Source organism: Panthera leo, chromosome C1 (assembly GCF_018350215.1).
Source record: "Panthera leo isolate Ple1 chromosome C1, P.leo_Ple1_pat1.1, whole genome shotgun sequence".
Taxonomy (NCBI): Eukaryota; Metazoa; Chordata; class Mammalia; order Carnivora; family Felidae; genus Panthera; species Panthera leo.
Window position 1 is genome coordinate 40279326 of NC_056686.1, and position 15208 is coordinate 40294533.

General features: G+C 35.6%; 1 protein-coding gene across 4 annotated transcripts in view; it reads right to left on the reverse strand.

Annotated features, from left to right (window-relative positions):
- FAF1 (Fas associated factor 1) overlaps window positions 1–15208 on the reverse strand; it is a 514293-nt gene that overhangs the window by 281317 nt on the left and 217768 nt on the right. For all 4 annotated transcript variants that reach the window (XM_042951186.1, XM_042951190.1, XM_042951187.1 and 1 more), the window contains one exon: window positions 10432–10523. In XM_042951186.1, coding sequence (XP_042807120.1) covers window positions 10432–10523 — 92 coding nt within the window. The remainder of the gene's footprint in view (window positions 1–10431; window positions 10524–15208) is intronic.

Genomic DNA, 15208 nt, shown 5'->3' on the forward strand with positions numbered 1-15208 from the left:
ATGATTTCATTTTAACCTATAATTTTGAAATAAATTATCTGTAGTATCCAAAAGTATGGAGGATCTCAGAAATATCTTTTATTATAACTTCACTTGTAATTTTGTTGCATGATGGCCAGAGAATGAAGTCAGTATGATAGCAATTTTTTGATACTAGCTTTGTGTTCTAGTACATGGCCAATTTTCATTAGTATTGCACTTGTGTTTAATTCAGCTATTCAAATCTTCTACAGCTGGCAAGAATACAATTGTTTAATTCATTAGTTTTTGAAAGATGTTTGTATATGATTGTGGTTAATCTATTTCTTCCGGTGATTTTGTCAATTTTGCTGATTTGTACACACAAGTTCACAACTTGTGTTGTGAAAAGAATGCTATACATTCTTTTAATTAATATTGGCTAGAATATCATTTTCTGTCCCTTTATTTTCCCTTTTCTATGCCATTTCTTCAAAAAATGTTTCTCTGGTAAAGAACATATAGTGGACTATTTTTAAAACTCCTATATGAGAGCTTTTAATAGCAGAGTTTAATATTTTACTGAGATTTCAATATACCTGATTTCTTTTTTTTTGCTACCATATTTTGTTTTTCTTCTACTTTCCTTGTTTCCTGTGCTCCTTTTTTCATATTATTGTTTGCTGATGCACTAAGTTTTACCATTCTCTTTCTTATTCTAGAAGTATGCAGGTTATTCTTTAACATTATCCCATTTAGTTATAACATTTATACCTATGTGTATGTTTTTTCTAATACAGACTAAAGTTAATTAGGCTATCTAGCCTTCTTCAAACAAGAACCTAAATGAACTCCCAATAATCACTCTTTCTCACCACCTCACCACTACCCCTAACTCAGTTTCCCCATCTACAAAATTTGGTTAATAATATTTCTGATTTATTGTGAAGATTTAATATCTCATATATATATATATATATATATATATATAAAAGACTTGGCAAAAAAACCTGTCTTTATAAATGGTAAATGTTGTGTCACTGTCACCTACCAAGCACTTTAACTTCATACTTAACATTTTTATTCTTGTAACTATTACTTATCTTCTATCTCAGTCATTATCTATAATTTGTACTTTGTCACTAACTTTTACTACAATAGCTCTAAAAATCCAGAACCCAGAAACATTCTCCATTTGCTTCAATCTATTATTCTCCTATCTTTCCTACTGTCACTAAACCTGCTAGCTAACTTCATTTCCATACTTAAACCCTGTACTCCACTCTGCATCCCTGCTGTGGACTAAAATGCATTTCCCCTCTCCCCAACCAGAATTCTTATGTTGAATCCCTAACCCCCAATATGACTATTTGGAGACAGTCTTTAAGCGGTAATCAAGATTAAATGAGGTCTTAAGAGTGGGGCCCTAATCCGATAGAGTTGGTGTCTTTATAAGAAGAGGAAGAGAGACCAAAACATCCTTGCTCAGTCACACATACCTGCTATCTGTGTTTTCTCTCTCTCGATCATGGGAGCTTAGCTCATGGGAGCTAAGCCACTCCCATGCCCTCTTTGGCAACAGCCCTAGTTTTGGTTTTATATTTTCAAATTTTTCTTATCTGCTGTGTCTTTCTCCTCTTCTAATTCTCTAGTCTCTTGATGCTACTCATCCTTCAACTTCTTCTCTGCATAGTTGACTTTTCTGAAATAACAGTAACTCCAATTCCTCACTTCTCTCTTATCTCTTAAAATCTACTATAATCTGGTTCTCATTTTTTCTATCAGAAATAATCTCAAAAAAGTCATCAATTACTTATATGCCAAACTCAATGACCTGTTAAATAATTATCATCCTAATAGAACTACACTGCAGTATTTTGAACCATTGTACTTTAAGATAAAAAAAAATATATAGTAGTACACATTTCTCAGTTCTAAACATGACTTTGAATTGCATATGGACACACACCAGTGAAAAGCTCCATTGGCAACTAGGACATGTGGGTTTATAAATAGGTATTTGTGTGTCATCTATACATATTTGGAAAGTGAAGGACTGAGAGTAGGTATCAGGGAGACGTTACAGTAGGAGGAACTGCTGAGAAAAGAACTCCCAGGAACACCAACCTTTAGAGTAGATGGAAAGAGGAGCTTAGTGAATGAATCAACCTGAGTGGCAGACAGAACACTAAGAGTGAGTTATATCTAAGCAAAGTTTCTGTAAAGAGATGAATTAAAAAACAAGCCTAATACTTTTAATGAAGAGTATATAAGCTCATTGAAAACAGAACTTATTTTTAAAAAAGAGGTTAGAGTGGGAGACAGCCAAAGCATGAGACTCTTAAAAACTGAGAACAAACTGAGGGTTGATGGGGGGTGGGAGGGAGGGGAGGGTAGGTGATTGGCATTGAAGAGGGCATCTTATGGGATGAGCACTGGGTGTTTGTATGGAAACCAATTTGAAAATAAATTTCATATATTAAAAAAAATTAAAAGGAAAACAGAACTTATTTTTATTCACTATGTAACCAATAAATCTTGGATAGACTAAAATTTTTCCTATAATAATATGAAACCTGTATAATTAACCGGTTTTTTTCCCCCTTGCTAATTTTACTATCACTGATAGTATAGTCTGAAGTTTTGCCATTGAGGTACTATTTCACCTATTAATTAGTGAAATCTGACTTATTAAAAAGTGTTTTTAAATGATTTTCAACTGTTATAAAGGTTATGATTAAAGAGTTTGCTCTTAAATTTTCAGAAAGCTTGATATTCTATCTTCTGAAAAATATAATTTACATTCAAATATAATTCTAAATGTAATTATAAATCTATATATAATTTTCTGCTCTTAATGTTTTCTTTTTTCAGAAATTGTAAATACGTAAAAGACTCAATTACCAGGCACCCCCTAGTGGTAGTAAAATCAAGAAAAAAATTCTTATAGGACATGGTTTAAAATGTACTGTTCTCTATATGTACAGTTCTTGGGGTGCCTGGATGGCTCAGTTGGTTGAGCATCCGATTTCGGTTCAGGTCACAATCTTGCCGTTCAAGCCCCACGTTGGGCTCTGTGCTGACCAGGCAGAGCCTGGAGCCCACTTCAAGTTCTGTGTCTTTCTCTCTGTCTCTTCCCCACTCATCATCTGTCTCTGTCTCTCTCTCTCTCAAAAATAAACAAACATTAAAACAATTTTTATCTACAGTTCTCATCAAACCTTGAAAATAAAATGGTTTATAAGTAAATAATTTAAGACCATGTTATTTTATATCTACATTTTAATAAATGATTAAGGATACACTGGAAAAAAAAAAAAAAGGGAATCACACACTGAAATTTCATGAATATTCCTGAGAAGAACTACAATGAGTGAACTAATGTAATGCCCTTCAAAGAGTATATAACAATTACAAGGGGAAAAAAATCTCAATCTAAACAACTGCCTCCAAAAGAAAAGGCATATTTACCTTTTTAATGTTTATTTATTTATTTTGAGAGAGAGTGCAAGCACAAGTGAGGGACAGGGAGAAAAAGAGGGGGAGAGAGAGAATCCCAAGCAGGCCCCACACTCAGCACAGAGTCCGACGCAGGGCTCAATCTCACGACCATGAGATCATGACCTGAGTCAAACTTCAGAGTTGGATGTTTAACTGACTGAGCCATCCAGGCGCCCCAAGAGAAGACATCTTTAAAGTCTTATACATTTGTGTCAAGAATCCAAAAGCCATATTAGATGCAGAGTCACAGAGACTTCAGAGTGAGAAGTATTTACTATTCACCTTGAACAATCCAAAAGTCTTCTAAATACCTCAATTTCCTCATTTATAAAATAGATGAATCAAAATCACGCTGCATACTAGCAGGGTTATTTTAATATTTAATAAATTACTAATGGTAATTACTAATTACTAATGGTATTTATCAGCATAAATAAATCATTTTATTTATTGTGCTTTGTAATTTATGCATTTACATATAATGTACCACTGCTGCTTAATGAATTTTTACAACCACACTGACAACTAAAAACAATGCTTCCCATTTTATAAATGAAAAATCTGGGGCCGCAGCTAAACTGGGAGAGTAATCTAGGATTTTTCTCATTATACCTTAGTGTCCTTTGTCTGGAGAAATAGATTACAATCATAATACTTTCCTGACTTGGTTATAATAAACTTTGTCTAGGAGTGACACTATAATACCATATTGCCTGGTCCGATTATAGAAGACTGATACTTTATAAAGAATGAACCTAAAGTTTGCCATTTCACTGGAACTGCAATGGTAAAATCTGGCAGCAGGACCTCATCATAGTCCTCCACTGCAATTAACAAGCAGGTTATTATCCAACTCTTCTCCATCTTCTAATATACATTGACTCATCTCAAAGAAAAAAATAATAATAAAACCAATTAAACATCAAATGAACCACCTAAATAAAATAAACTATTTTTTTTTCAAAATTCCCAAATTTGAGATGAAGAAAGGAATGGGGACATTATATATATAAATTCTCCTATTTACAACAACCAATTCCAGAGTTCTTCTATTCACTTGCCAATTCTCAAATAACATTAAGAATCAGAATTACCCCTTATTTTATCCTGTTTAGATTATAAATTAGGTAACAAATTACAAACTTTATCTACCAGATTAGATAATATGATATGTTATATAACTCAATAGGAAATTTGTTTTTAGAGTCTACTATATAGTTACAATGTTGAAAACATATTTTTAATGTTTTATTTATTTTTGAGACAGAGAGAAAGCATGAGCAGGAGAGGGGCAGAGAGAGAGGGAAACAAAAGATTGGAAGCAGGCTCCATGCTGACAGCAGTGAGCTCCATGTGAGACTCAAACTCATGAACCATGAGATCTTCAACAGAGCTGAAGCTGGACACTCAACCAACTGGGCCACCCAGGTGCCCCTGAAAACTTATTTTTATTTGGTAGAATAAAAAATTAAAACCACAAGTTAAAAATAATTATAACCATTAGCTTTTAAGGTTCTAAATGAATTTTTTTAATGGTCTCCCATGAAATCAAAATTCAGATATACATCACCAAAAAAAGGGAAAATAATCTCTAGTTTTACTGAAAGATACATTAGATTAACACACTAAGAGAAAAACAACTTGGATTTTAGTTAGACTTGAATAAAATATGCATTGATATGATTTTTCATTACAAGGAGCCTCTACATGTCCTTCCTCCCCCCCCAGATAGTTTGTGCTTCTGTATCTTCTGTTTGGCTTTGAATTCTTCTGTCTTACTGTTCCAACAAAGGAAACAGCATCAGTATAACTTGGTAAAAATCCATAAAGCCAAGTTGGAAGATGGCAGCAGAGTATAGGAACCTGAAGTTTGCCTTGTCCCAGGAATACAGCTAGATAATTATCAAATCATCCTAAATACCCTAGAAATCCACCTAAAGACTGGCAGAACAGACTCCACAATGAAAGGCAGAGAAGAGGCCAATCAAAGAAGGTAAGACATGTGGAGACATGGTTTGGGAGAAAACTGGATTTGTGGCTGCCGTGGTGAGAAGGGATCCCTGGTCTCGAATAAAGGTGAGAGACAGACCAGCACAGAGGGGAGCACATAGGGAAAACGAATTCCCATAGCAATTGGCTAGGAAAGCAAAAAGGGCCAAATTTCCTACAATTAGTAGATCTTAAGGCCTGGAAGTTTTGTTTGTTTGTTTGTTTGTTTAAGTAGGCTTCATGCCCAGCATGAAGCCCAACATGGGGCTTGAACTCACAACCGTGAGATCAAGACATGAGCTAAGATTGAGTTGGATGCTTAACTGACTGAGCCACCCAGGCAACCCAAGCCTGAAGTTTTAAAGGTCATCCAGCTTGGGGGAATAGAGCCCAAAGGGCATTGCAATGCTCTTGGAGAGAAGGCAGTCAAATAATCCAGGGACACATAGAATGGAAACAGTGATCTGAAGACCACCTGGGGCACACAGTAGGCAGGCTATTTGCTCATTTCAGAGCACATCCCAGAGAGGCAGCATTCACAAAGACACCACTATAGGAACAAAGGAACAGACCAACACCATTTCACTCACTTCCCCTCAGCATGAGCAGGGTCACGGACCACCTACAGGGACCAGTGCAGCACGGACACTCATGACCTAACTTGCTTACACCAAGCCCCACCCCCATGCTCCAAAAGAACCACCCTTCCCAGTCATGCTTGTATAAGAGTTCAGTGTGACAGCCTCTGGCTCCAAAAGATCAGCCCAAACCTGTGCTCACACCTTATCTCCAAACACGGGAGTTTTGTGGAGCTTCAAGTTCCACAGTGGTAGCAACAGGTCTCATTTCACAGATACACCAGAGCACACCTAGTTAAAAGGTGTCACATTCAGGCAAAGGGCCAAACACTGCCCACAACAGGCAAAGAGAACCTCTACAGATGACTGACCTGGGGATAAAGCACCCAGAACGAAACAACAGAGTGCACATAAAACACACTGTAGACACTCCTGGAATCACCATACCCTGGGGGAGAGGGAATAATACACAACAGGGCACTACAGGATCTCTTCTTCAGAATGCTATTATACTCAAGAACAGCATACATAGCTGACCTACCACACAGAAATAGGGATAGAAATTAAGACAGAATGAAAAGATAGAAAAACGTATCAAAAATCAAAGAACAGGACAAGGCCATAACCAGAATTCTAGGTGAAACAGATATAAGTAACATGCCTGATAGAGAATTTAAAGTAATGATCATGAGAATTACTCACTGCACTTGAGAAAAGAGTAGAAGGCATGAATGAGACCCTTAACACAGAGGTAAGGAATAACAGCAAAGATAAAGAGCTTGATAAATGAAATAAACATACTTGATGGAATGAACAGCAGGCTGGAAGAAGCAAAGGAATGAATTAATGACCTAGAAGACAGAGTAATGGAAAATAATCAAGCTGAACAAAAGAGAGAAAAAAGAATTATTCAAAATGAGAAGACTGACGGAATTCAGTGACTCCATCAAACATAGTAACATTGGCATTATAGGAGTCCCAGAAGAAAAAGAAGGAAAGGGGGTAAGAGAATTTATTTGAAGAAATAATAGCTGAAAACTTCCCAAATCTGAGGAAGGAAACAGATATTCGGAGCCAGGATAGGCACAAAGAACCCCATCAAAATCAACAAAAGCAGATTCACAACAACACATATTATAATTAAAACGCCAAATACAACGATAAAGAAAAAAATTTAAAAGCAGCAAGAAAAAGAAGACAGTCATTTATATGGGAAAACCAAAAGGGCTGGCAGGGGATACTTCAGCTGAAACTTTCTAAACCAGAAAGGAATGGCATGATAAGTTCTAATGCTAAATGGGAAAAATGTGCAGCCAAGGAGACTCTATCCAGGAAGGCTATCATTCAAAATAAAAGGACAGATAAAGAGTTTCCCAAACAAACAAAAACTAAAGAAGTTCATGACCACTAAACCAGCCCTGCAAGAAATATTGAGAGACTCTTTGAGTGGAGAGGCAAAAGTGACATTATAAAGGTAGGAAACACAAAAATAGCAAAAATAAATATATCTGTAACAACCAGCCAAGGAAGTCACAATATAAAAAGATGTAACATATGACATCATATTTCTCAAACCTGGGAGAAGAGGAATAAAGAATTGGTTCAAACTTGAAAGGCCATCAACTTAATATAGACTGCTATATGCAGAAGGTGTCATATACAAACCTAATGGTAACCACAAATCAAAAACTAATACATATGCAAAGAATAAAGAGAAAGAAATACAAATATATCACTAAAGAAAACCAGCAAACCATGAGAGATAGAAAGACAGGAAAGGATCAGAGAAAATCTTCAGAAACAAACACAAAACAAGTAATAAAATGACAATACATAGATGGACAAAATAATCCAACCTAAAGACACCAGCACATTGAAAGTGAGGTGATGGAGAAATATTTATCATGCAAATTGTCAAAAGAAAGCCATATTAGTAATACTTTTATCAGACAAAATAAAGTTTAAAACAAAGACTATAACAAAAGACAAAGGAAGAGACTATATATATAATAATAAAAAGGACAATCCAACAAAATATAACAATTATAAATTTTATACACCTATAATGGATAGACCCAAATAGTTACTAGATAGACCTAAAATAGTTACTAACAAACATAAAGGAACTAATCAAGGAAAATACAATACTAGGAAGAGAATTTAACACCCCACTTACATCAATGGATAGATAATCTAAACAGAATATCAACAAAGAAACAATGGCTTTGAATGACACAATAGACCAGAGAGATTTACCAGATATATTCAGAACATCTTATCCTAAAATAGCAGAATACATATTCTTCTCAAGTTCCCATGGAACATTCTCCAGAAGAGATCCACAAAACAGGTCTTGTCAAATTTAAAATGATCAAAGTCATACCATGCATGTTTTCTGACCAGAAAGCTATGAAACTAGAAACCAATCACATGAAAAAAAAGTCTGGGAAGCGCAGAAATACATAGAGATTACATAACATGCTATGAAACAATGAATGAATCAACAAAGAAATAAAAGAAGAAATTAAAAGGTACATGGAAACAAATGAAAATGAAAATACAATGGTTCAAAACATTTGGGATGCAGCAAAAATGGTTCTAAGAGGGAAGTTTACAGCAAAACAGGCTTACCTCAAAAGCAAGAAAATGTCAAATAAACAACCTAACCTTATACCTAAAGCTACAAAAAGAACAAACAAAACCTAAAACCAGTCAAAGGAAGGGAATAATAAAGATTAGAGAATAAATAAATGATAAAGAAACTTAAAAAAACAACAGAACATATCAATGAAACCAGGATCTGGTTCTTTGGGGAAAAAAAAAAAAAAAAAATCAGTAAAATTAATAATCCTCTAGCCAGATTTATCAAGAAAAAAAAAAAAGGGACCCAAATAAAATCACAAAGGAAAGAGGAGAAGTAACAACAAACACCACAGGAGCACAATTATAAGAGAATTTTATGAAAGACTATGTGCCAACAAATTGGACAACCCAGAAGAAATAGGTAAGTTTCTAGAAACATAACCTACCCAAACTGAAACATGAATAGAATGTTTGAACAGACCACTTACCAGCAAAGAAATTGAATCAGTAATCAAAACACTCCCAAAAACAAAAGCCCAGGACCCGATGGCTTCATAGGTGAAGCCTACCAAATATTTAAAGAAGAACTATTACCTATTCTTCTCAAACTATTCCAAAAAATAGAAAAGGAAGGAATATTTCCAAATATTGAACTTGTGTCTAATGTGGGGACAATTTTAGAGGACTAAGCCCCGAACCTATGGGATTTTATGCTGTCTTCAGGTAGATAATATCAGAATTAAATTAAAATTGTAGAACTGGCATTGAAAAACTGCCTGGTGTGGGAGGGAAAGAACACCACACATTTCATAGCCAGAAGTATTCTGTGAATAGTGTATGAGAGAAAAAGAGTAATTTTTTCCTTTTAATACATAATAATAAAGATATTTCATAGGTGGGAGGGGAAAAGGTTGACAATATTCATAGTTTAAGCACACAGGTCTCTACCACACAAAATCACCAAATTGTATTAAGAAAGAAAGAAACATGTATAAAAATTATGAAAATCTAAAAACAAATGTAGTTCTGGAGTGATACTGTACTCACAAACATTATGACTCTATTACTGGCATAATCATTTACTTTGGATCAGTTTGCTTTATCTAGCATTAACAATGTAATATATAATTTAATATTAAAATATTTTAATCATTCTATAAATGTCTTGAGTTTCAAGAATAATGAAAAAAGGATAAGATTCTTTATTTCAAATAGAAAAGCTTAACAAAAATGTATCAGTGCTTTTCAAACCCTATTCTGCAGGACCTGATGAACTTCCCTCAAAAGTATGCCTTCTTTAGCCATGGGGAAAGCTAGAGTTCCATTTACTCAATCTCTTCCTTCTAATACTAGTCCCTCCCCTTCAAACAGAGCAGCACTTTTTTTTTTTTTTAATTTTAGAGAGGGAGATGGAACAAGCTGGGGAGGGGCAGAGAATGAAAATGTTAATGAGGTTCAGTGCTCAACACAGAGCCTGACATGGGGCTCAATCTCAGGACTCTGAGATCATGACCTCAGCCAAATTGAGTCAGACGTTTAACCAAGTGAGCCACCCAGACACCCCAGAGCAGTACCATTTTTGACTATTTTTTCCATAATGGAGTTTTGCTAAAGATTTTCTTTGGAAAAAAATTCCACCACTAAAATCAAACAAACCATCCAGACCAAAATAGTTTGAAATTTTATATAGTTAATAGTTGGTGGTAAGTTTATGCTTCAACAAGATTTTGATTTGATTTCATTTTGATATTTACATACAGCTTAAAGCAATGTAACAATCAAGCTTTCCATTTCAGACTCCCAGGAAAAGTAAACACCTTACCCAGCATGACTAGATGATGAAGGTGGTGGCAAGTCTGGTGTAAGGACATAAAGACTGTTGTTTTTTGGCAAATGTAGCGATTTTAAGACCGTCTGGAAAAGAAAAATTAAAAACAAAACAAAAAAAATGACTGTTGATTGTACATTATTCATTTTTTCCCTAAAGTTCTTGAAAATTTTTCAATATTATAGCTTACCTTTTCATCTTTTGATAATTTCCTAAATATGATAAAGCAGAACGACTGAATCCAAATAATTTGTTTCTCCCATATACAAGTGAGCATATAAGTATGAACATTAAAGATAAAACGCAAATTCTTTAGCTCATGATGAAATACAACTAGATAAGAACACAGCTAAGAGTCATTAATTTCTTCATTAAAGAAGTATATCCTTGAAACTAATACGCACTTCTTCAAGGATCATTATAACAAAAATTAGCATACTGTAGGTTTTCAGAGATCACAAGACCTAGAAAAGATTATAAGCAAGCACCTCAACCCAAAGACTTTAAAGATAAGGAACTGCAGCCCAAGAAGTAAACTGACTTGGGTAAGAGATCTAGTAAGTGTTACCTGGGTACCTTAACTCTTACTCCAGAGAATTTTTTTGTTAAAATATTCCATCTAGGGTGAATAAACTACTCTTGTGATACATCTGAACTATATCTTGAAAGCCACACAAAACTTTAGTACAACTTTTTGCCATAAAAACCCTACATACCTTTTGCACTCCTAACTTGATGGTAAAAACTTACTAACATACTTCAAACTTTTTTTTTTGACAGAAAAACATATTAAGAAACACATTTTACATCTTTACATCGTAACCCAGGGCATACATATTTATTAAACAGATACTTACTGAGCTACCTACTCTGTGACAGGACAATTGTAAACACTGAGGGTATAGTGGTGAACAGAACAGTCTAAATCCCCTGATGGTATAGAGTTTTACAGTTTAGTAGGAACAAATAAAGTTAGCAACCTATATAGTTGAATATTAAAACTTGATAATTCTTTGGAATAAACATAAATCAGGAAAGGGAGGGTGAAGAATATGGGGGTGTGAGTTATGTAATTTTACACTGGGTGGTGAGGGTGGTTCTCACGTGGGGAATATGGCTTTTGAGCAAAGACTTAAAGAGGTGAGGAAGTAAACCATGAGAATATACAGAAAAAGAATATTTCAGGCAAAGAAAACAACCAGCACAAAATACTTAATGAACAACAAGGAGTCTAATGTAACTGAAGTCAAATGAGCACTGACTGAGATGGGTCACAGAAAGAACAGTGATGGTAAGGACAGGAAATATGTTGAGGTATTTAGGCTAATGTAAGGGCTTTGACTTTTACTCTGAATGAAATGGGAAACTACTGAAGTGACAGGATACTTAAATGATTCACGTTAAAATGAATCATTTAAATAATACATACATACATAAATTTGTTAGCTGTGTTGAAAACACTTGGGAAGGGGTTGGCAGAGAAGGACAGAAGCACAGAAGAGACTAATGGAATATACTAAGATAAGGATGATAATGGTTTATGCCAGTGTGATAGAAGCGATGTAAAATAGCTGGATTCTGGATATATTTTGAAAATAGTATCAAAGAGATTTCCCGACATATTGGATACAGTTTCTAACAGAAAGGAGTCAGTAATGATCCTAAAGATTTTAGACTGAGTAACTGGAAAGATGAAGTTGGTATCAATTCAAAGGCAAGACTGAAGATGAGGACTTCCATTTTGGGCAGGTAAGTTTGAAATGTGTATCAAGCATTTAAATGGAGAAGATAAGCAAGTGGATATATCAATCTGGAAAGCCGGGAACAGGTCTGGAGTGGAAATATAAACTAAAGATATAAAACTGTGCATATAGATGCACTTAAAAGTCATTACACTGGACAAGATTACCACTGAATTTAGTCACGTGGTCACTTCACTGGTGACTTTGACAGAAGCACTAGCAATTCTTTGCTTAGATTGGGCTAAGGAGAAATGGGGATAAATAAATTAGAGACAAGAAATATAAACAACTCTCTGGGGAAAGTTTTGTTATCAAGGGGACTAGAGGAATGCAGTGATTATTAGAAGGGGAAGAAAAATAGAAGACATAACATTATGTTTGTGGTTATGCTCTACTAGAGGTAATGGTCTATTAGAGAAAAATACCAATGATGCAGGAAACACAGGGAAGAATTAGGTCAAATCCTTGAATAGGCCAGAGGGGATAAAGAATGCAATCCAAAGCAAACATGGAGGCCTGGTCTTCAATAGGAGACTGGACAAGCCATCTAGAGTAACAAAAGGAGAATACTTTTGTAAAATGCAGGTAAGTAAACAGAGACCAAGCTGGGAATTTGTAGAATTTTGCTTATATTGCCTTTATTTTGTCAATGAAACAAAACAGGAAAGAAAGGCATCAGTTGAGAGTGAGAATAAGGGAAAGGTGCTTTAAAGGCCTGAGGAGAGGACAAGTACAAAATAACCATTTAGGAGTGTAGATAAACCAGGTAAATATACTGCTACTGCCTAGCAACAGTAAGGGGCTCTCTAAAGACCATGGTCATGAATTTAAAGGTACACCAACACCATGATTTTATTTGTCTGCAGCCACTTTTAGCTGTAAGGCACAGAATAGATGGAGTTGGATTTATCAAAAGTAAGGATTTTTGTCATGCAGGATCTTTAAAGAAAGAGTTGGGATTATACACAAGAAAGTGATTATAATGATTAACCGTGGGATTTAACCCACTGTAAGGAAGGAAGAAAAAACATGAAAGAGGTAATCATCTTGAGCAGATGGTAGAAACAATGGATTAGAAGCCTAAGTAGTGTTGAAGAACTGCTGGAGTTAGGACACCAAAGGAAACGAGCTAGAAAGATGAGATATGGTAAGCAGAAAATCAAAGCCTCAAATTAAGATTTGAGAATTATAATTAAATGATAGGAGAATGGGAGATATAGCTGATACAGGTTGGAGAAAAAAAGACCTCTGTAGGAAAGAAATTCAAGAAACTAAGAGTCCGAGGTACTGGAAGAACCATTTACAAAGATATTTAAATTACCAAGAATTAGGATAGAGAAAGGTGAATCCCCTGGAACACGAGGTCTGAGAGGTCTGAGGGCCATAGGAGGAGAAGTGGTTCTCCTCCTACGAGAGCATTTGGTAGAGGCTATACAGTCTCTCCACAAGCAAAGGTCCCAACAGACCCTGGAGAACAGCCATGTTCACTCATATTGGAACAAAGACACCATGGTGTGATGAAACCTGGCACTGGCTGTATGTTGTGTTCTGCCATAAGCCCTGAACCTCTGCTGCTATGCAATTACCCAAACTTTTTCTGCGGCAGGCAGGCACCTGTCTACAATCTCTGAACTTCTGCAACAGCATAGCCACATGCATGTTCCCAAGGGGCAAGCGGGCACCTGGCCATTGCCCAGCGAGACCCTCCCCCATAGGGTCAGAGGGGGTCCAAGCCACAGGTTTCTCAAAAGTGAGGGATTTGGAAACACAGCCCCATATGAGATATAATTCAGGAGGGAGCTTCTGCCTGACAGGCTGACAGCATGGACACAGACAGTGTAGAAGTAGGGAGTGAATGGAAGCCAAAGACAAAGGTGGGGTGCTTGACTGCTGGTCTGTGAGAGCACAGAGTTCCAGAGCCAGAGAAGCTGGGTGACCCCATTTTCACCTCTCCCATGCATTCGCATAGACATGCATGCCTGCCAACCAATCCACCCCAGTAAGCTAAACAGTGCCAATTAGTGGAGAAGAGAGCCCTTGCACCAGGCTCCAACCAACTGCGCCAACCAAGCTCAGGCCCTAGGAGACCAACACAAGTCTCTCTCTCTGCTTAGTGTAAGGACTATAAAGTGCTTCACATTTAGACTTCTAGGGGAAACCGGATGTAATTTCATTCAGATTTTCTTCTGTTTCCTGGTCCATCTATTTGGTGTTTTCCCCCCCTTTTCTTTTTCTCTTATTCTTGGATACAGAAAGAATTTATTTTTATTTCCCATTTTTACAAAAATTTTTTACTATATTCTCTTGTAAATTTTTTTATTCTATTTTACTTTCTTCATTTCATTCTATTCTATTTTATTGTATAATTTTTTTTAAATGTTTTACCTTTTTTTTCTTTTCTTCCCCTTTTTTCTCTATTCTATAAGCTTCTTTCAAAAACCAGACCAGAGCACACCTAGCATCTAGCTCCCTTTATTTGATTTTTTCTGTTGGTTTTAATTTTGAAACTTTTATTTTTTTATTTCACTAATACTTTTCCTTCCTCCAAAATGACAAAATGAAGGAATTCACCTCAAAAGAAAGTACAGGAAGAAAGGATAGCCAGGGACTTAACACAGATATAAGCAAGATGTCTGAACTAAAATTTAGAATCATAATAATAAGAATATTAGCTGGAGTTGAAAAAAGCATAGAATCCCTTTCTGCAGAGATAAAAGAAGTAAAATCTTGTCAGGACAAAATTAAAAATGCTATATGTGACATGCAATCTCGAATGGATGCCACAGCAGTAAGGGTGGATGAATCAGAGCAGCGAATCAGTGATATAGAAGACAAAATTATGGAGAATAATGATGCAGGAAAAAAAGAGGGAAAGTAAGGCAAAAAAGCACGATACAAGACATAGAGAACTCAGTGACTCATTAAAAAAGAAAGGCATCTGAAACAAAGGAGTCCCAGAAGATGAAGAGAAAGACAGAAGGGGTGGGAGGTTTATGTGAGCAAATCATAGCAGAAAACTTTCCTAAACT